This window comes from Beta vulgaris, chromosome 4 (assembly GCF_026745355.1).
Source record: "Beta vulgaris subsp. vulgaris cultivar EL10 chromosome 4, EL10.2, whole genome shotgun sequence".
Classification (NCBI taxonomy): Eukaryota; Viridiplantae; Streptophyta; class Magnoliopsida; order Caryophyllales; family Amaranthaceae; genus Beta; species Beta vulgaris.
In genome coordinates, this window is record NC_079205.1 from 2,171,976 (window position 1) to 2,193,994 (window position 22,019).

The 22,019-nt window shown below is 35.7% G+C and overlaps 3 protein-coding genes across 5 annotated transcripts; 2 read left to right on the top strand and 1 right to left on the bottom strand.

The window, feature by feature from the left end:
- Positions 1 to 1,821: 1,821 nt before the first annotated feature.
- Positions 1,822 to 6,813, top strand: LOC104891768 (V-type proton ATPase subunit e2). Its single transcript, XM_010677524.4, has 4 exons — positions 1,822 to 1,907; positions 2,023 to 2,210; positions 5,275 to 5,322; positions 6,355 to 6,813. Exons 2-4 carry the CDS (start codon positions 2,113 to 2,115, stop codon positions 6,419 to 6,421), a joined length of 213 nt encoding a protein of 70 aa, XP_010675826.1. The 5' UTR covers positions 1,822 to 1,907; positions 2,023 to 2,112; the 3' UTR covers positions 6,422 to 6,813.
- A 3,426-nt stretch (positions 6,814 to 10,239) lies between these two features.
- Positions 10,240 to 15,461, top strand: LOC104891767 (cell division protein FtsZ homolog 1, chloroplastic). The gene is made up of 6 exons (XM_010677522.4): positions 10,240 to 10,752; positions 12,699 to 12,798; positions 12,990 to 13,219; positions 13,416 to 13,583; positions 14,288 to 14,521; positions 15,095 to 15,461. The coding sequence occupies exons 1-6, from the start codon at positions 10,486 to 10,488 to the stop codon at positions 15,359 to 15,361; spliced, it is 1,266 nt and encodes a 421-aa protein (XP_010675824.1). The 5' UTR covers positions 10,240 to 10,485; the 3' UTR covers positions 15,362 to 15,461.
- A 676-nt stretch (positions 15,462 to 16,137) lies between these two features.
- Positions 16,138 to 21,798, bottom strand: LOC104891766 (transcription initiation factor TFIID subunit 6). 3 transcript variants are annotated; one of them, XM_010677521.4, is made up of 13 exons: positions 21,526 to 21,798; positions 21,276 to 21,413; positions 20,499 to 20,585; positions 19,981 to 20,082; positions 19,780 to 19,888; positions 19,568 to 19,671; positions 19,347 to 19,484; positions 19,143 to 19,238; positions 18,611 to 18,735; positions 18,258 to 18,390; positions 17,982 to 18,107; positions 17,789 to 17,900; positions 16,138 to 16,570 (listed from the first exon to the last, which is right to left on the bottom strand). In XM_010677521.4, exons 2-13 carry the CDS (start codon positions 21,399 to 21,401, stop codon positions 16,212 to 16,214), a joined length of 1,617 nt encoding a protein of 538 aa, XP_010675823.1. In that variant the 5' UTR covers positions 21,402 to 21,413; positions 21,526 to 21,798; the 3' UTR covers positions 16,138 to 16,211. The 3 variants fall into 3 exon arrangements, with proteins under 3 accessions (XP_010675823.1, XP_048498471.1, XP_010675822.1); XM_048642514.2 differs by lacking the exon at positions 21,526 to 21,798 and adding an exon at positions 20,193 to 20,256 and having other exon boundaries at positions 21,276 to 21,308; XM_010677520.4 differs by having other exon boundaries at positions 21,276 to 21,798.
- Positions 21,799 to 22,019: the final 221 nt, after the last annotated feature.

The following is a 22,019-nucleotide window of genomic DNA, read 5'->3' on the forward strand; positions in this document are numbered from 1 at the left end:
CGCAATGAAGCAAACAGAGGAGAAAGGAAGGCTCAAGCAAGAGACAGAGGGGGATAGCACCAACACCGACAAGCAATGGTCACAACAAGAGCAGTGCAACTATGGTATTAGCACCACCATCGAATTAAAGAGAAGAAATATGCAACAGCACATCCGATCCCACGACCATCACCAACAGCATCAACGTGAAAGGGGGGGGGACAAAGTGACAGTGAAGATCTGAGAAAGAGGAAGAGAAGAAGAGAAGTCACGGATAGGGAGAGAGTGGCAAGGACAGAGAGAGAAAGTCACCAGAAGGGAGAGAGTGACGGGAGTATAGTGTTTTCGGTGGAAGAGTGGTGGTGGGTGGGGATTTAGTGGGTTAGGTAGTGGTTTGGGGTTAACTTGAGTTAGGATAGTAAATAGGTTTAACGGCCGAAGTAACAGTTTAACCATCATTAATGTCACGGTTGTATAATATTACTAAGTATAGGGTCATTTTTGAAACTCAAAAGAAAAATGGTTTACCATTGCAAATGTTCCATAGTACAGGGTTACCAGTGGAAATTTTCCTAAACCTTTTGATATCCTTATATACAAAAATAAAAATAATTTATTTATATATATATATTTACCAATCAGCTTAAATTGCTCATAAAACCAAACATTATTGATTTAGGAATTTGAGAGTCAAAGATTAGGAATTGGAATTGACATGGTTTTAGTCTTTTAAAATGAATTTCTAAATTTTTGTTTCATGCTCTTTTAATATAGACGGGAATTGATCCCATTCCAAATACAAATTCTATAAAAAAAAAATTGAATGAACCGTGTTCACAATAACTTATTCTACACCGAAAATCATATGATATACTTAGTTTCATTTGATATACTCAGTTTTCGTTTGATATAATCAGTTTTTATAGTATGATATAATTATCTTTTATATAATCAGTTTTTATATGATATAATCAATTTTCTGATATTATCAGTTTTATATGATACACTCAATTTTTTTCTAATATAGTCAGTTTTTACGTAATAAAAGCAGTTAGGGTGTATAATAAATTATTGTGAATCAGATCCACCCATGAGGTTTTGAATTTTATAATCTCCCAAACACTTGATTTAGGCTAAATCCCAAACAAGCCCATTAGAAAGATGTCATTTCTTCTATAGTGAAGTATAATAAGGACTCAATCCAACTTGTAAACCTGGTAATTTTAAAACCCTAGCCTTCTATCTTTTTTTATCTCTAAAACCCTAGCCTCCTCTACCCCTTCTTTATCAGTTAGGGGCTGCCATGGATGATTTCATCCATGGTAAGCCCCTTTATTTTGCGCTTTTATTTTCAGTTTTTATTTCATTTTCTTGTTTTATTGAATAAATTAGTATCTCTTTATGAGATTTCTTCAAACCCTATTATGGGGTTTTTAGTCTCTGTTGTGGAGATCTCCTTCTCCCCTATGGGAGTTGTGAGTGTAGTTTTTTTATTTTTAGGTATGAGAAATTGTTCTTATTGGTTGAAGTTCGCTCAACATGAAGGTATTGGAATCTCGGATGCGGTTAACAGGATTCGATCAAGAATGCTCTTCCCAAACTATGTCAGAATGATAGACTTCCTCATCAATAGCTGTTTGATTCAGCAAATACAAGGGGGCCGCGCTGTATTGCCCGATTTGGTTCATTATAGTTTTTTCGAAGACGAATTTGATTTAATCTTGTTTAATTGTATATTGTTTTTCTTTAATATCTATTGTAGATGCCGTTTGGCATTCAATTAATGAAATTTCTTAAAAAAAAAAAAAAAAAAGACTCAATCAAACTTACAAACCCAAGTAAATTCAAGACAAAAAAAAGAACAGCCCATAAAGCCAAACTACTACGAAGCAACGAAGTAGCGGACATTTGATCGCAGATCACACCAGGTGAGTATTTTCTCTCTCCTCTCAATTTCTCAATGTTTCTATAAAACTCTTATCTTCAATCCATAATTTATTAATTCTACGATTTATTTTGAGTTCCAATTTTACTACTTTGCAGGTGTATAAATCAAATTGAAGTTGTTAGTTATTATTTGGCGTTTTAATTGATCGTATTATCTCAATTCGATTGAAGTTTGAGTGAAAAAAGATGGGTTTTATGGTTACAACCCTAATTTTCGCTGTGATCGGGGTTATTTCTTCTCTTTTTACGAGAATTTGCTTTAATCGTGGACCTTCTACCAATCTGTAATTTTTCTCTCTCTCTCTTCTTTTGGATTTGATTTAGATTTGTTGCTTGTTCATTGAATTTTGGATTTTGAATCTGAATTTTGCTTTTATCAGCTGTATATTGTTGATTGATGATTGATAATTGTTGATATCGTTCTGTATCTAAATTGACCTGTTCAAGCTGTGATTAGGGACTTAAATCAGTAATTAGCTTCGATTAGAACTTGGTTTTGCTATGTGCTAGAGTCTAGAGTTGATTGGATTAATTGAGATGTGTTGGATTTGTTGGTTGATTATTTTGGTTATATGTGAAGAAGCAAGAAATTGCAAGGACCTGTTATGTTCTTTATGTTGAGAATTAATTCGAATTCTTGGCTATTAACTATGATTGTTGATATCTTGTCAGTTGCAAAATTTAAGTTGTTTAATTAGGGGCCATTTATTTTGTGAATGTTGAAGAGTTTATGGAGTGATAAGTGGGTGACATTCCAAATTCCTAGCTGGTTGTACTTCAGTTTCTGTGGTGTGAGTGAATAAAAAAAGTTTTCCCCAAAATATTGTTGTCTCTTAATTTTGCATTACACTTTAGATTGATGTTTCCATGTTGAATATTTGGCCATATACTCGAGGGACTTCACAATGTGGAAGAAAGGGTCTTTGTTGGTGGAGATGAGATTGTGATTGGGTGGGGGGAGAGAAATTGAGTTGATGTGGAGATGAAGATTGGGAAGATTAAAAGTTTTTATTGGGTAGTAGGGTAAGTCACCACTTGCAGATGGTTTTGAAGAAGCAAAGGCACTAGATGAGTGAGCTGTGTATGTTTTAATGTCGATCTTTTAGAAGTGTCTCTTTATCAGAAAATATTTCTCCTGGGCTTCACCATGGATAGCCGAAAGAAGAAAAGCTCTTTGAGAAGATCTCAGGTACAAAAATTCATGATAGGTTTTTCTTAGTGTAAGAATGTTACTAGTACAACAACCTGGTAACAAACATGGCTATTGCGAGGTTTTGCATGGGTTCGGTGTTGGGAGATAATGCATCTATGCACATACACTTCAAGCATAAGGAGAAGATATGAGAGATAAACCAGCTGGATTTTCATATTAAGCAGATGAGGTTAAAGATATTTTTTAGTGTGAAATAAAGATTCTACTCTGAAGTTCTATTGCAGTGACTTATATGGGCAGTCATTGGATCTGATATATGGAAGGTCAGCTACTTTATTCTAAGTGAGTGCTGATATAGTATATATGAGGGCAAACTCCTTCATACAAACTTTTGTAGTCACTAATTCATACCCCTAAACCATGAAAATCTGTACTTCAAGATTGCTAGAACTGATATTGTAGGGGAAGGGTATTTTAGGTAGTATATTTATGAGTTAGACTTGGGGAATAAGTTAGATAGTTTGTTAGGTAGAGCAACTTAGAATGTGAAAGGCATGTTGAATATAGATGAGAAATTGGGTGAGCTTTTAAGAGTTCAATTGGGAGAGAATCAAGCCTCTCAAAAGCTTGAATTTCTTTACATTGTGCTATATTTTCAGTTAGAGAATCAATCAAGTTCTTCTTCTTCCCTTTGTTTCTCCATTTTAGCACTATAATCTGTCCAAGCTAAGTTGATTCTTAGCAAAGATTTTGTAAGAAATGGATGAACTTCTCCTCTCTATGGAGACAATTTCTGATACCTGTCTAGAAGATATTGTCAACTATATATCTATTGCTACCTTTACCGCCAAGTTTGCAACTCATCTCGTTTTCTTAATAAGCATAATATATTATTGTCCTGATAAAGTGTTGGTTCTAACATGGTCTATCTGGAACCGTCTAGCTTTTAGATAAGAGTTTAAGACATAGTACTGCGAGCTACACTTGGTTTTGCCACATATTCTAGCTGAGGTTAGCGTTGCCTATTTTAAGGACTTGTGTGTTAACTTTGGAGCTTAGGTACGAAGCTTTCCCTTTTGCAATTCTATGATCATGAATATTTATATGAAATCGTTGTGCTTGTAAGAAAGTTGTATGCGATGCCTTAAGTTTTATATTTTGGTCATGCCTAATTATCCACTTTGGCAAGTGTGAGTTTTTAGCTGCTCCTTTAGTTAGCAAGAAATTTTCTTATAATAAATAAATGAAATGAAAGAATTAATAGAAAGGCACTAAGAGTGGAGAAGATGATGTATCAAGGCCCTTTCGATAGTTAGCAACTTAGCATGTTTCATATGGGAAAAGGGTAATTTTCACATGTTTGCATCGCCTCTTGGTTTCTGAGTCTATTATTACCCTTTTGACTATTGAAGTTAGAAGTAAACAGGCCAAGAGAAAGTAGTGTTTGGTCCAACTTGGGAAAGGCATGTAAAGAAAAATGTTGTAGCATTAAGAAGTAAATACTTGTTTGGAGCTTTGACCTTATGCATCAATTAAATTTGCTTTAACATTATGCTGACACCTATTATAAATTTATGTTTCTGCGCTATATGTTTTATTGACTAGAAAATGCTTGGAGGAGCTGTGTTCCCTCCAGCCCACTATGAACTCTGCCACTTAAATTTTTAAGGTCTCTCATTTAGTATTATGTTGAAGGATGTAGCTTATTGCCATTGGCATGCTCCATGATAATGAACAGTCCATAGCTGTACTTTGATTTGAAAAAGCATAATGTAATGATGTTAAAATTAAAATAAAGATAGGGTGACTGATTCTTATTATCAATTGCTTTGGATGTGCTCTAGCAAATCACGAATAATTTAAATGTGTAAATGCAGTTTCATATTCAGTTCGCTCATTTTTTAGTTTGTGACAGAAGTTGTTAATGTGCTTTCTCGCCATGTTAAAGTAAAGAAATGTTACTGATTCACTCAATGTCTTAAGTACAAGGGTCAGTAGTCAGTACCAAAATTAGGTTACAGGTCTTTTATGTCACTTTTTCTCCAAAGCATCTTATGTTTTACTATCTGCTCAAATGTCCGCACTGAGAGTTCTGATCGCATTCAACATAATGGGTTGACCTTCTTGTGCAACTACTTGTTTTTACTTCTTGATCTGAGAACAATCACTGAAGTAAATCATTTTATGTTTTGTAGGTTTCACCTAACATTGGTTAATACAGCAATAGTTTGCTGCTGGATGATGTAAGTCCATTATCCTACTTATTTCTTTACTGGGAAAGTGAAAAAAACAAGTACACTATTCTAATTTGTTGTTATACCGAACATCTAATACTGCATTAGCCTTTTCCGGTATCTTGTACTTTTGTATTCCGGGGTTGTACTTTTGTGAAATCCTGAAGTTAGGAGGGGAGGTTGCGATGAATGCTCCATGAGCCTTTAATTGCTTCTAGTCAGCTGCATCACTGCATATGTTTCATGTCGTTTGGAGAAGAAATTTTCTTTTTTAGCAGCAAGTAGCTAGTTGCTCCAGTAGACTGTAGAGAAAGTACACGCACCTTTATTTCCCAGCACCACTACAAGTTTCTCTTTCCCTTTGTCTTTGAGATATAGCTACCAGCCTACCACTACAACTTTCTCTTCCTTTACTCCTTTATATATATACTCCCTCCATTTTTTATCAGTGTTAAAATATGGTGTAAATTAATGAAATTTGACTTTAAAAATGGGGCTAACTAATTAAAAACAGAGGGAGTACTTCATTACATTACTGGAGTCTTTATAGTTTTGAATTGTTGTACAATTATTAAATTAACATCTCCCTCTAATCTATAAGCAAGCAACTTTTCCCATTCAATAAACTAAAAACTTACAAAAAATTCAGAATATTGGAGTCTTGACATCTAAAAATGATGCCTTTGATATATATTCACTAAGCAAGAACATTTATTTCCTCGACTCAATTAACAAAGGTTACATTTTTTGGGTAAAAAATCTAGTTTGTCGACCAAATAACTTCACAATATTCTACTTCCCGAAGGTGACAACTTTGTGTATTATTCTTTGAAAATCCAAAGTGGAATGCCATGTAGGAGCTTATGTGGTGCCATGTCCGTGTACGCATGGGAGATTACGGTGCTCCTCTACATGTATTAATAATAGTATAGATGGTCAAATATGTATCTTGGAGACCCTGAAAAAACATTTCTTTCTCTGTCTCCCATGCTCCTCTTTCTTTCTGTGCTAAACATCGGTTCTTCATGAATCTGTGTGCAGGTGGGCTATTGTATATCTTGCGCAGATGAAGCCGCTCATCAACCCGATACTGAGTGAAGGGGAGTAAACTTGGTTTGTGGACAATTATCAGAAATAGTGCTTCTCATGTTGTTAGACATGTAATGGCATTACCATTTTGCAGATTGAAGCCCCTTATTACCATTTTCAATTAGTTTATGGGCCATTGTATATCTTGTGCAGATGAAGCCCTTCATTGTTTTGCAGAATTTCAGAGAAACTCATATTGAGAGTCTTGTATTGGCAGCGATATCTCATGTGGATTTGTATGTAACTTCCTTATTGCAGGGAACATCGATGTTTCTCATTTTATTTTTTAGTTCTTCCTTTGTATTTATTGCACTATCCTACTGTTTGATTTGACAAAGGTTCTTTGTGGATGAAATAATAATAAAGTTGGTGGAACACAACGATCAATAAGTACTTGTAATCAATCTACTATTCTTGCATTTTTCATGTAATAGTTCTACTTTCAAGGCTTCTGTTTCGGTGTTGAAATGGTGGTGGACTTCAAAGATGTCCATCGATAATTGGGGGGCTTCAAAGATGTCCATCGATAATTGGGGGGAGTCCCAGACTGGAAAGCTGCAAGAGAGCAAACGTAAACTACCCTTGGGGAATGTTAGGAAACCTCCTTCGACGCTCAAGTCAGTATGTATCCGCTATGGATTTAGAGAGATAAAAAGAAAGTGGTATTCATAATGTACCTGCATAATAGTACCATTTGACTATTTATAGGAGTATTGTTCATCTGATAGGATGCATAATCCGTTGACACGTGAACGACAGAGATGAGTCTGATTGGAGGGAAGATTCTCCTATTTTGTCATTTTCGGTAGCCGAGAGTGCCATCTCGGACAGTCATTAAGAATAATTTGGCTCACCATGACAAGGTCACGTCCTAGAAGATTCATGCCGGACACATAACTTGTGTCTGATAGCAGACTTGGGTGCTACCCATACAGCTTTAACAGACAATCTATTTAGTTATTTCCATCTTCATATATTCATATCGTTTAGCCCTTCTGTTAAATCTTACCTTCCAACAAATAAATCTACTACCATTTCTCATCTTCACAAAATACAACTCCTGAAAATTTATTCTCCATATACAATTTAAATTAAAGATTGAAAGATGAAAAACCTCCCCTATTCCCTTAAAAATGAGGGATATTCCCAATTTACACCCTTTTACATTGAAAATGAGGAAAACAGTTTTCCAGAAAAACGTTTTACGCCCTATCAAACAGAGCCTATATATTGGAGAAAATAAAAGGAAAGCATAGGGGAGACGACATGCAAAAATTACACTTTGAAGAGAGACTCGTACTATTTATATACGCTATAACCACCCGATGAATTTCTTTTACAAATTCTAATTTACTTCTAGTGATTTCTCTTAAATTCCTTAAATCAATGTGTATATACCGTTGATTTTATAATTAACTAGTCTAATTATTCATATTGGTGCTTATTTCTTATCTTCCTCTCTCCCTCATTAATTATATAATTTATTATAATTTGGCACTATCACCTTATAAAAGTTAGAAGTATAATTTAGTTTTATACCTTAACTAGTTCGTGTCTCGGGAAATACGTCCCGGATTATTTACCAACATGCATTTGAAGTCTTAAAAAATAAAAATATTATATTGTCTTTAAATGATTTTCCCTCAAAAAAAGACCAACTAAGTATTGTAGTCAGAGATGGCAATGGGTAGGATCTGGATAGGGTCCTCTAGGATCCAGATCCATTTTTTAGGCAAGGATCCAGATCCTACCCAGATCCATTGGGTAATCAGAATGAGGATCCAGATCCGTATGGATCCTATGGATTTGGGTCCTAAAGGAATCCTTGTCTATTTTGTTAAAACTACCCTAATTTTTACAATAAAGTCATCTAATATCAACCAAAAATCACATTTAATTTCTGAAAAATAACCATTGCAACCATTTACTACTATTTAATTATCAAACTGTAGATTAATCAACTATTTCGAAAGATTAACAATTATCAACCAATTTTCGGAACTCAATAATCTAGTAAATTGCACATAGATTAGAACAATAATTCGAAATTCAAGCAAAAATTCGTTATTACATGTAATAACTAATATTATAATATTAAATAATAATATTATAAAAACGGGTAAACGGATATGGATCTGGGTAATTATTTAGGACCCTGTCCAGATCCGTTCTTTCAAAGAGGATCCAAATCCTATCCGGATCCATAGGGTCCAAAATTTGAGGATCCAGATCCGTAAAAAATGGATCTGGATCCACAAATCCAGGTAGGGTAATGGACCAAATATCAATAATCCAAATGTTATTATTATAAAGTAAATTATTAATAATGAAAACTAATATTAATAATTTACTTTATAATAATATCACCAAATATCAATCAATTATAAAAGATACCCACCAACTCCTATCTCATCTATATTTTAATTGAAAAAAAATTGATAACCAGACTACGACTTGTCACCTTAAATTACGTGATCCAACAAGTGTTAAGATCATTTTAGACAAAGTTCTCTTTTCTCAATAAATAATTAGTTTTTATCCTATAAAACGTGCATATAGTATTATAAACACTCTTATGCGTTAGGAGGGGCTTTTTTATATAATGTCCCGGGTTCAGTAATATTCAAGAACGACCTCGTCCTTATGGATGCTTTACGTGGTGTTTTTTTTGCGTAGACACCTTTCTTTTCTTATCTGATCATAAAAAAAAGTCTTATATATATCTTAGATAGGATTTAGGAGTTCCTTAACACCAAAAAATTGTTACAACGTTGCCATTTTTGTTAGCTGTGTTAGATTAACAAAAAAGCAAATGTCTAAATGAGGAAAATCTACTCAAGACACTCCCTAATGGTAACCAGAACTTCTAATTGCTCTTGATAATGCATATACTTGGTGACTAGATTTCTAGTGACAAAGCTTTAGAAAATGACGGCATGCATTTATTTCCATTTACTATTCCTTGCACGATTATTATTGTAGATGATGTACAATATGATTATTTATCAATAATAATTAGTTATAAGTGGTCGGAGAAGTGGTCGGAGATATTGATGTCGTCGAAGAAGTGGAGCAGTCGAGGGAAAAGTCGTCGGAGAAAGTGGAGTGTTCATGATTAGTCGTCAGAGAAGTGGCTGGAGATGTTAATGTCGTCGAATCATGTAAAGCTTCCTTAACTGGAAGCCAATATGGAGAGTGATGCTAGAGAGTCGAGAGTGTGAGAACTAGTGTATGAGAATGGCAAAGGGTATGGATTTAAGAGTATAAATACATGGAGGTGAGGTCATGTATGTATAAATACATAGATTTATAATAACTAATTGATAAAAAAACGTTAATATGTACGTACAAATAGCATACAAAAAGCGCTAATGTCATTAATTTTTTGTCATTTTAAGTACCTTTTACAAAAGAAATTGTGGTTTGTAGACAATGTAACTTATGATGTAACAATTACACCCAAGATCAAAATGTCTCGTTAGCAAACAAACCAAAGTGAATCAAATTTTTCCTAAATCATTTTTTAGAATTTTCTGTTCATGCTCACCCCTACGAGAACCAAAAATTAAAATGGAAAAGGAAATAACTCTCTTTTTTTATGCAAAAGAGGGGATAAACAAATCCCAAAGAAATTAAGAAACAAAACAGGGAGTAGTAGTTCCCATGATGTCCTCACGAAGAAGGGATAGTATAAAATGCGGAAGCGCGTTGTAATACATCACATTCTCAGTATGAGCCATCCTTACACTAACTAATCTATCAGCTACTTTATTTCCTTTACGATAACAATGAAGGAGGCTATAGCCAACAAATCAAGGAGGCAAAAAAGCAAAAGAGAAAACGAACAAAAAAAGAGGGAAAATTACAAGAAAAGAATAAGGGCTCTACAAAGTAAAACCCTAAACATTTGTCTCTCTCACAAAAACACCTCAATTTTCCCCCTTCACTCACTCTTCCATCCCAACAAAAAAAGAGGCAGATAAACAAAATCTCTCACACTATACATTCTCTCCTACATTTCTTACAAAAATCCCACATTTTTTTTCTTCTTCCTAACAAAAGGAAAATTCAATTTTCAGAAAAATGGCAACATTTGGATTAACAAATGCCAATGAATTAGTATACTCCCCTCCAATTTCCACCCCATTTCACAGCAAAAAAAGTTTCAATTTTTTCCCTAAAACATTAAACTTTCCTAAAACATCAAGAAGAAGAAGAAATGGGAAGAATTATGCAGCTTTTTCTACATATTGCTCTTTTTCTCCAATGGAAACTGCTAAAATTAAGGTTGTGGGTGTTGGTGGGGGTGGTAATAATGCTGTTAACCGTATGATTGGTAGTGGTTTGCAGGTAAATTTCCTTGCTTTTTTTCTTAGTTGGGTTCTTTATTTATGTCTCAAATTTCCATCTTTTTTTTAGATAATTGTGTGATTAATTTTGGGTATATGTGAATGAAACTACAATATTTCTTTTTGTAAAGTTTCCATTACTGCTGAATTTCTATATTATACTGAATTAGTTGACTTTGATGTGCTGTGAATTGTGTTTGAGCACATTTTATGCTCTTAATTGAATTGGGTTTTTGGGTATTTGTATGTGCTACTTAAGCTATTGTTTTGGAGCTCCAATTGTTGCATTTTTGCATCTTTGCACATTGTTGTCTAATCTTTCAATTGGGTAGTCTTGATTTATATGGCTCAACAATGTGTTCTTCTGTTGCTCACTTGAAGCATAATCTAATATAGAAACATTTCAATGAAGGTAAGTTCTCGATTTTGCGGTTAAAAAGTAGTATTGGAGCTTCAGTTTGTTGGGAATAGGGAAAACCGAAGAACTTATAAGAACCCCAATTATGCAGTTTTTTTGTGTTAAAAAGGGGTTTCATAATAATTTTTGGCTTAAAAAGCCTATTACAGTCAATGACTAGAATGTTATTACAATAATTAGGGGGATAGGGGAGCTCCCTAACTATATTCACATTCTCATCTAACTTTCTGCTTTTCTTCGCTAGGATATCCATGACTTGATTTTCCTCACGCCTCACGAATATGAATATCACTTCCATGAACCCCTGTTTGAGCTCCCTGCATCTTTCAATTACATTAGAATACATGTCATGATAAATAATATCCTGGAAAAGCCTATTAATTGCCACTTGGGAATCCAAAACAATAACAGCGTGGGTGAAACTCCCTTCAAGCCAGCAGGAGTCCATCAATAATGCCCAGCAGCTCCGCGATAAGAATATATGTAGCATAAATGATTTCTTGGCATCCCATAATCAATACCCCTGAACTATTTTTAAGACAAGCTGCCGCACCTACAGGTTTGAGGGGGGTCAATAAAGGAAGCATCAACATGGAGAAACCACGAGTGAGGAAACAAACTGAATGCCCTAGGACTTGGGAGGGGCGGGGGGTGCTATTGACTCTGCGAGGATTGGTGTGGAGGAGATGATTCCCAAGCATTGGTGTGCCAATCATGCAGTTAGCTAGTGACATCATCTTGAATCCATTCCAGTGAATTAGTATGTTCTTCATAATATAGTTTATCTTGGACAATTTCTTTGTGAAAACGCTTGATATAACTTAATACCTCCTACTTTTTGGAGCTATGGCTCCCAAAAATCAAACTTCCCAAATCCACATATGGTGCATGACCATATTTGGTGTTATTGGCTTTGTAACTATGTCTAGTATTTGGTTCATGAAGATCACAATAGCAGTTGTTCCTCCCTCTATGCTTTTTTGGTGCTTGATGAAATGTTATTATATTTTGAGTGGTTATGCCTTATGCGTAAAATTTTCCCGAGGATGATAGTTTACGCACCCAGCTTATTGCATCATCTATAGGCTTCTTGTTATGTGCCCAAGAAGTAAGCTCATTTGTTGTTTCTTGAACTAGAGTTTTTGTCTACAGGTCCCAATTTTATCTATAACTTGTGCGCTCTATACTTGTTCGTAGCTTACGCCTTCCTGCACTTGTTCAATTGAATGACTAGTACTGTTTGGTATTAATGAAATCAAATGGCCAATGTCTGTTAATGTCTTTGTAAAGTTGGTTTATCCCACATTGGCTATCGCAATTGGTTATGAAGTCTCTCAAAGTGGGATCTGTTTTCAACTGAATTTTCTTTCCTTGCCTAAGATGGTTTTGGTGTCTCTTTCTAGAATTCTTGTGGAAGGCAAAGAGATAAACTACTCTTAGCTTTGTTATAGTATTGTTGCTGCATCAGAAATTGCTCAATCATGTAAATTCCTGCACACAATTTGATGCATGAATGCCTTTCCTGTCAGGGTGTTGATTTTTATACCATAAACACAGATGCACAGGCATTGTTGCAATCAGCTGCAGAGCACCCAATTCAAATTGGAGAGCTTTTGACACGAGGATTAGGTCAGGCACTTTCTAATATATCCCGAAGAATTTAATATTTGATAATTCAATCACAGATTAGCTTGCTGTATGACAAAATGAGTGCCTTTACTACCCATTTTGTATATATACTTCTTTGTCATTCTAGTGGCCTAATTCAATTTCCTCTGCTATATGTATATACTTTGATAAATAATTTGGTAGTGGTGCAGGCACTGGTGGGAATCCATCACTTGGGGAGCAGGCAGCTCATGAATCCAAAGAAGCTATTGCAACTGCACTAGCAGGGTCAGACCTTGTGTTTATAACAGCAGGGATGGGTGGGGGAACTGGATCAGGTGCTGCTCCAGTCATCGCGCAAATATCCAAGGATGCAGGTTACCTCACTGTGGGTGTCGTCACTTATCCCTTCAGCTTTGAGGGCCGCAAAAGATCATTGCAGGCAGGTGCCTTTGTAGCTTCCTTGGCATAGTGCTGAACAGTTGTCTTGATAGAAACTGTTGTTCATCTAGTCTTTCTTTGTCTTCAGGAGATTTGTCATGATCTCTCTGCTGAAGCTCTTACTGAATTTTTCTAGAATGTGAAATTCAGGTTTATAGGAATTTTTGTTCTTTTTTTTTTTCCTTCATTTTCGTCAGGCACTGGAAGCTATAGAAAAGCTGCAGAATAATGTCGATACTCTCATTGTGATACCAAATGACCGTCTCCTGGATATTGCTGATGAACAAACACCACTTCAGGATGCTTTTCAGCTGGCTGATGATGTTCTCCGCCAGGGTGTTCAAGGAATTTCAGACATAATTACGGTATGTCAATTGATAAATAAAGGAAATAAGAGAGATTAAGGGTTTAAAAACATCTTGAAAATCGTGTCAAAACAATGTAGCAATTTTTAAAAAAGGGAGGGAGTACTAGCAAGAAATTATGGCTTAATTATTATCACTTCCCATTTCTTAGGATGCTATCGCTTATAAGAGCATCTTGTCTTTTCACGTACATTTAACTATAATTATTCATGATTGTAGTGGATGGTAGATTGTTGATAGAAAATATGTCCTGTCTCATGAATTAATTTTGGGGTGTCCTACAAAGAAGTAAACTTCCCTTTTTGATAATGGTTCCCCCTGCACCCATCCACGCATCTCTTCGGAAAAACACTGAACCCTAAAACGTTTGCTGGTGAACAAGGCTGTGAAAGCACATAAATGCCCTCATCTTGCTGTGTAGAAATGGTGGTACCTGTATCTTTTCACAGCCTTGTTTACGACCAAGCAGTTTGATGTTTAGCTGCTCCCTTACTCTTTCACTCTCCTCAAGTCTTTGTGCAAAAAGTAGATGCTAAGTTGTTTAAGGGACAGAGAGAGTCAATGAAGTGGTGTTGACTGGTTGTGTGGAACCTGGAAATTAGCATAGACACAATGGCTGTAGGCAAAATATCTTGCATTGTGCATGTCAGCCATCAGATGATTTCTTATCTTGTTGAATTGAACGCTTCTTTACTGTTCCCTAGATTCCAGGACTTGTAAATGTGGACTTTGCTGATGTCAAGGCAATCATGAAGGATTCTGGAACTGCAATGCTTGGAGTGGGTGTTTCCTCTAGTAAAAACCGTGCAGAAGAAGCAGCTGAGCAAGCAACTTTGGCACCTCTTATTGGATCGTCCATACAATCTGCTACTGGTGTTGTATACAATATCACCGGTGGGAAAGATATAACATTACAAGAAGTTAATAGAGTATCACAGGTACTATTATTAGTCTATTTTACCCTTTTTTTATATTGTTTCTTGTTCCGAAAATCTCCTATAAATTACAAGAAAGAAACACAAAAACAGGAGTAACCTATCTACAAGAATTAAAAGCTAGTCCAAAAGTGCTACAGAATGAGTCTCAATTAGGTAAATGACTTCATTTGATTTGAATTTAAGAAGTTTTGAGCTTCAGTTCGGCTCTGTTCTCCCCACCTGAATCTATCTGAAATTATTACACCTCATCAGCTCTAGTTTCACCTAATGTTCACCCTGATTAGACTTCGTCAGCCCTGAAACTTTAATTTTTGAAGGTGAAGAGAATGCACCCTTATTCACTTATTTCAGGCAAACATGTCTACTAGATAAGTACAAGGGTAATAAGTTCATATAAGTAAGGCCATTAAGGGCTATCCAAGTATTAATTTACACAATAAGTTCACTTGTTCAAGGCGAATAAGTTTGGGTTAACAAGTTTTGATATGTACAATTCAAGAGAAGAGAATGCACCCTTAGTAAATTTTTCCCCCATGCAAGATTGTATGAACATTATCGATTTGGCACTTTCAGGTGGTTACGAGTTTGGCAGATCCGTCAGCCAACATAATATTTGGTGCTGTTGTGGATGATCGCTACAATGGAGAGCTGCATGTGACCATCATTGCCACAGGATTTTCCCAGTCATTTCAAAAAGTACTACTAACAGATCCTAAAGCTGCAAGGCTTCTTGATAAAGTAACCCAGGAAAATAAAGGTTCTACTGTTCTTCCCAAGTCATCCTCCGTCTCTCCGAACTCTGTACCACCACGGCAACCTCCAAGAAAGCTGTTCTTTTAGAATCTCTGTAACACAACCTCTTTTTTACCGTCGTTTGCTCTCTTTTTTATTGATCTGTAATCATCCAAAATATCAATGTTATATCTTCTTTTTGTTTCCACCATTTTAGTGTCTTTCGTTTGTGCTTTTCTGTGGATAACTGTTTTTACCAAATTCGAACGAAAACACAAGGTACAATATGATTGGTACGTGCAAACACAATATATGTTCAAGTTCATATCATGAACGTATGGATGATGATGAAACAAGACTACAAGACAACTCAGAATGTGCTTGACCTTAGGTATTGCAAGTTGAGTTTCACCAAGTAACTCTCAACTCAGCTTGAAATCTTGTGAGACTCAAATTATACTATCATTAAATTTGTTTTTAAAAAAATGTGTGTATATGTTGATTAATTTTCTAAACAACATAATAATGCTACAATAACACTCTTGTTTTTTTGATATGTTAAAACCGATAAAATGATACATTTTATAATAAGCTTAACATCTGCATTTATATTTACCAAAAATGTCTTGACCTAGTAGTTAAGATTGAAGTGTTGTGAACAAACAAGTTCGAATCCCCCCCTTCCTTTCTTTGTACTTTGTACTGCCTTTATGGCTCATATAGATAAAAAAAACATATGCATTTATAATTTGTGAGGTGTTTATTTTCTTTTTTCCATTCCCATCACATAGCACTTGATCTCTCTTTCTTTTCTTTTTTTATGCTAAGATATAAGTTAACCTTATTATGGAATAGAGAGTAATTGTTTTTCATTTTGAGTCGAGTTGGTATCAAGGTTTTTGGTATCAATTAATTTACACTATTCAAAATACAATCTTCAAAATCTTGCATTGTGCAACTACAAAAATAAGGACAGTTCAGGAATTGGAGTGAAAGAAAACATGCTAAGGCCAAAATGTTCAAAGAGGGGGGATAACAAACGTCCGCCATCCGTCTCTTCCTTCCAGGCCAGAGCAAGGGAAGATGCATTTTGAGCTTGAACATCTAATTTCTCCTTTCTACCACTGCTGCTTCCTGAGACATTCTCATTTTGCATTTGCTGGGTAATTGCTGAAAGGCCAGCATCAGATCCCCCAACAGCAGCAGCGAATCCTCCTTGCATGGAGTTCACTGCCACCACTCCCATAGCACCATCAGTCGATATTTTCTTCAGCGGGGGCTGTTGTAGCATGTTGTCCATGCTAGCTTTTCGCTTGTCTGGACAGATAACAGAAAGATGAAAGTGGAACAACAGGTTAAAATACAAGAAAGAGATGCAATCTTCTCATAGGGCTTTAACCGCCAATTTTGTGAATGGTAGTACGTAATTTTGTAAAGAAAGTCTTGGGCAATGTTCATGGTAATGCTTGTTTATCCCTAAAGATCTTCTCTTTTAACTTAACAATCTTAATTATCATTTATTAACACTTTACATGTAACATAGAGTAAAGTTTCAACGCCATGGAAAATAGCATGTGACTTTCTTTACAACAATACATATACTAGATGCATTACCATACATTTTATTACCAAACGGGTCATTATGGCTTTATACCTTCTAATGATCCCCGTGGGGTTCAAAAGGGGGAAATGGGGGTAGACGGAGATACAGTTGCTGCTCAATGCTTCATAAGTTTACATCCTACTAACCTAGTGATCAAGATAGAGGCAATGGGAAAGCAAGATCCCACATTCACATTCCCACGGGCGCACCTCTTGTATCTATTGCATGATTGGCTTATTTTACTAAATAATGAAGCTTAGCCCAAGGAGGGGTTCTGTTGGAGCAATTTGAAAATTATATGACTTGCAATTATCATATTCTCACAAGTAATCCTCCCCATTGAGAAATGTGACGAAATAAGTCACAAGTCAAAGGAGATCCATATTTGTCTATGGAATATATTGCCCACTTGATTGCGGAGAAACATTTTTGTTACAATGGTGAAAAATTATCCCAATTTCGACCTCATACTTGTATTTTCATCACATTGAAGTACTCTCCAATGCCTTGATTGCATAAATCAGACAAGACAGAAATCAGGCTACAAAACCTCCCTAGAACCCCCAATGGCAGCTTCTCATGTTCGCTTATTGAGTTGTATCGTATATAAGGTACATCTTTTTTCAAAAAAAAAGTGTTAGAGTCCAAGTCTCTTGCCTCTCACAGATGACAGACCCTAGGAGAACCAAATGAGGACCCCATACAATGGCCAGCTCAAGTACTCAACCCAGTGAGCATCTATGCCACATAGGCGCGTATGCAAAGCAGAGTTGGCAGCTTTACCACTATGCTCCAACTCACTGCTCATTGGAAATAAGACATAGCCCCATACGACTAACTACCAAACTGATCCCCTCCCCCCCCCCCCCCCCCGAACCAAAGGAGAAAAGAAAATAAGAAAGAAGTAATGCAAAATGAAATCAAACTCTTACTGGATAGCACGGTCACAATCTTCTTATTGGACTTTGAGATAGGTCTTGCCAGCGGAAGGGGTAGACTTGGAAATTTCTTCAGCTGATCATGCATGCACTTGCCAGAAGCAAACTGGAATTTTTTATTATTATGTCAGTTTATAAACAGAATGAAGGAACAAATAAAACTAGAGATTTGCAAATTAAAGCTCACCAATAAGGCCCCATAAACCCGCCAAGCTTCTTGCCTTTTGACCTCATTCTTCTGCCCATCCAATTGCATTTCTGGCCCCAAAAGCTGCATATATGGCTCCAGATTTGGTAGTATGAGCAGACGAACCTGAAGTCATGATACATTGATCAAGCTGTTACATCTCATAGAATAGCAAGACAATGAATTTGATTTTTCGGAATAAAATCAATCTAAAAGCATAAAATTTCTGAGTGCTATCATGTTTTTTCCTTCGAGCTCTTTGACTATGAAACATACCACACTGGGTCCAAGAGCAGCAAGCCCTTTAATTGCACCATAATGTTGAGGCAATGCTTTTTTTGGGTCCAAAAAAGCATGGAGCAGTGTCCTGGTGACTCGAGGCTGAAGGTTATGATAAACATGTCCGAATCTGTTGAAGGTTTTTAACACCAAGCCCAGATGAGAGACTACTTATCAGGTTTAATAAAGGAAGTCAAAGCACAGAAAGTAGCAGCATATGATTTATAAACCACCTGTAGAATGCATACTAATTGTTCACCCTAGTTATGTACACCATAACAGCATAACCAGAACAAAATTATATATATACTTCATATATTTACAAGTCTAACTTTAATAATAGACCATACCTTTGACATATTCTGGCAACAAGGTTTGCACTAAGATTTCTCAGCTCCCAATGATTGTCAGAGTATCTGTTTCCTAGCCTCTTTGCTACCAGACAGGTAATGACAGAAGGCATCAGTTGGTGCAACTGCAAAACAAACATGAGCACATTTTAGAATGCCAAGAACACCGAACATTCAGATCATTAATAGTCAAGTCTTAGACACCCGCTACGCCATAAAGCTAGAATTTATGTGATTGATATAGAAAGAGCAAAGATGTTGTCTTACCCCTGTAGATAGCAAATAAGATAAATAATCAAGTTAAACAAATTTGACATCTCGAGTTAGTTTCAGGTCAAGAATGTGCTGAATGTATGACAATTAATCAAATCAGCAAAATGCTAGTTATAGCACCTTAGTTTGAGGCTTAAGAAACTTCAACACTTTATTTCACTCAATAGATTAATGACTAGGACATGCTAGTAAATGAAAGAGAAAAGTAAACTGAAAGCTGATGACCCCACCACAGCAGTATAGAGTGAGTTGGACTTACATAAGGTTCTACATGTATATGTGGGTTTTGGAGAAGGCTCCAAACAATACGCATCAATCCAAATAGGAGACTTAATTTATTCAAATTCCGAGAAACCTGTATTTAATAAAGACCGTCATTTGCTAAGTTGAACTTAGAAATTATACACATTCCCTGTGTGAATTAGATCAAAGAAGGAAGACACATAAGATTATCATGAATTACCTCCTCAGCAATGAAGCATGTAAAGTAGGGTACCAGAGGATGAAGTCCTGAATTAGTTGCCAAGCTCCGCAAAGTATCTTTGAAGAGGATTGTATCGAATTTGCGTGTACTAAGCTCAATAACTTTGTCAAAATAAAGCTACATTCAATATGAAGAAAGGCATAAGGTCAGTGTTATACTTCGGTGAAAAATAAGGACAGAAGACAGTAAAATAGGTAAACCTGAAGCTCTCTAGATAAAACTTGTTTGACTGGAAGCTTAACGTCAATAGGGAGTCCTTCTTCTTTATACTCTAATTTAATGCCATCAGATGAAGCTGCAATAGCTGTAAAAGTAAATCGACTTTAAAACTTTGCATCAACAACCCCTGAATGTTAATGCATGTGTTGCATGACCAATTCACGAAACACCATGCAATGTCGAGGTTTGGTACCTTCAACTGAAGGATTTTCAGGAATAGCAGGCTGTACCCCTTCTATAGCCAGCCAATGCACAGAAACAGAGGTATCCAGGGGCGCTCTTGGCATAGGTGCTTCAGTAACCTACATCAATAAGATGGTTATGAGATATAAAGAGTACAAAAAATTATTAGAGAAACTAAAACAAATGTCTCCAGTAATCAGTAAGACCTTACATCTTTCAAATCAAGACCATGGTCATTAACATAGAACAAATCTTTATTTCCACCAGCTCTCTTAAAACGCAAAGGATCATTGGATGCAAAACCATAGATCGGCTGATGCACAGACAACAAGAATCAATATGTAGTATTGCGAACCGTAGAATAACATAAGACCAATAGAATAGCTTAAATAATCAAGAAACAGAATATCAAATAACATCAACATTATCATTTAGCTGTATCCTTGCAATCCCACTTTTGGTGGCATAATGTGATGCACAGCTGTACCTGAACAAAAACCATATAAGTTGTTTACACAACCATCTGCTACTTCATAATAAAAAGAGTGCAGATGGTTATAAGTCACTTCCATTGTAAATCAAAATACAAAGAAGAGTGAATCTTTCGCTCCATTACAATGACGAGCTAAATATTTATCCGATGGACATACCACTAATGTGCGAAAGAAACACATTTCACATTGTCGTACATAATAATATAAACTAAAATGTATAAGCTTACTCTTTTACCTCAACATTCCTCAGATTGAGAGCAGCATCGACATCATCTGCTGTTAAAATTGTGCGCTTGGAGTGTCGCATGCATTTAATTGCCTCCTACAAAATTAGAAATCTCATTATCACTCTCTTCTTCTCCTTGCAATCCACAGACTTGTGATATGTGGGAACACATTCACATATTCAAGAAAGAATGACAATCAGCTACTAGAGTTGCAACTTTAGCAAGAAATTGAGCAAATAAAAATATAAACCTCCCTAATATAAATACATATAAACTTGATCAGCAACACCCAATACTCTATACTTCTTAATCATCTCTCTATCAAACTCCACCACCCTTTACTCCAATCCAACAGAAAACACCAAACAACACTTCGAATTCATCTCAACTACATTGTTATAGACAGCATCACATTTTAATTAGCAACCACTAACATGTCCTTAAAGAACCAACACCAAAAATATCAAGTAAATGTTCCTCTAATTCCATTCATCCATAACAATTTACAAATATTCAAAAGAAAAATCGACTTCGAATTCGTCTCGACTACATTATTGTACACAGCAACACATTCAAATTAGCACCCACTAACATGTACTGAAAGAACCAACAGCAAAAATATCAAGTATATATTCTTCTAATTTCATTTACCCATAACAATTTACAAACATTCCAAAAGAAAATTTGTCAGTGAACCAAAATTCCCAAAAGAACAAAGCTTGAATATATATAATCTAATACTGAAATAAAATATAATTGAAGGGTTGAAAATTCAGTGTTTTTACCTGCATGATCTCTCGAACACGATATTCAACATCAGGAGCAAGAGCAAGCGCAACATCTGGGGATAAATTATTGATGCCAATACTTTGAGCAATCACTTCAATCGTCTCTTTTTGCACTATACTCATCCCCTTTTTTTCCTATTAAAATTGCTAAAGTAAATTTTTGGGTATTTTTTGAAGAAAAAAATGGGAGAAAAATAGTGGGTATAGTTAATTTTGGACTAAAATGCTTGCATTACAGAAAACCCACCTCAAATTTGGCCCCAAAAACCACAATTTTTTTTCACAATTCTTGCAATCTTGCTGCTTTTTCTCTGCAATTAGTAAAGATTTAAGCTTGGTGTGATAGTGGGAATCAATTAAGCACTGATCTTTTGGAGGGGTTTATCTGATTTGAGTTTAGAAGTGAAGAAGTCTAATTTAAATTACTAACCAGGGATTGTTTTTTTGAGAGAAATTAAGATTATGTCACCATCAATGTTTGTTGATGAGGGGAATTAAGATTTATGTTACATACAGGTTTAAATTCTGTCATAAAAGGAAGTTAAGTAAGTATATTTCATGGTTGATAAATGATAATTAATCACCGATTAGTGGGTTGATATTGGTTCGGATCCTAACGGCTTAGGTCTAGATGGGTCATTGTTGGGTCTAACTGGTTAATTTTGGGTCGGATACAAGGCAGGTTTGGGTCATATATTATCGCATACAACTAGCTTCGGGGTAGTCAGAGGTCAGCAACTG

What these genes read in the sequence shown, in the direction of transcription:
- LOC104891768 (XM_010677524.4), top strand. Translation starts at nt 2,113, where the DNA reads ATGGGTTTTATGGTTACAACCCTAATTTTCGCTGTGATCGGGGTTATT. An exon ending in CGTGGACCTTCTACCAATCT is followed by an intron (nt 2,211 to 5,274) that starts GTAATTTTTCTC and finishes TATGTTTTGTAG; the next exon opens with GTTTCACCTAACATTGGTTA. An exon ending in ATAGTTTGCTGCTGGATGAT is followed by an intron (nt 5,323 to 6,354) that starts GTAAGTCCATTA and finishes ATCTGTGTGCAG; the next exon opens with GTGGGCTATTGTATATCTTG.
- LOC104891766 (XM_010677521.4), bottom strand. Translation starts at nt 21,401, where the DNA reads ATGAGTATAGTGCAAAAAGAGACGATTGAAGTGATTGCTCAAAGTATT. An exon ending in TCAATCTGAGGAATGTTGAG is followed by an intron (nt 20,083 to 20,498) that starts GTAAAAGAGTAA and finishes TCTGTGCATCAG; the next exon opens with CCGATCTATGGTTTTGCATC. An exon ending in GATTGTGACCGTGCTATCCA is followed by an intron (nt 16,571 to 17,788) that starts GTAAGAGTTTGA and finishes TTATCTGTCCAG; the next exon opens with ACAAGCGAAAAGCTAGCATG.
- LOC104891767 (XM_010677522.4), top strand. Translation starts at nt 10,486, where the DNA reads ATGGCAACATTTGGATTAACAAATGCCAATGAATTAGTATACTCCCCT. An exon ending in GCTTTTGACACGAGGATTAG is followed by an intron (nt 12,799 to 12,989) that starts GTCAGGCACTTT and finishes GTAGTGGTGCAG; the next exon opens with GCACTGGTGGGAATCCATCA. An exon ending in GAATTTCAGACATAATTACG is followed by an intron (nt 13,584 to 14,287) that starts GTATGTCAATTG and finishes ACTGTTCCCTAG; the next exon opens with ATTCCAGGACTTGTAAATGT.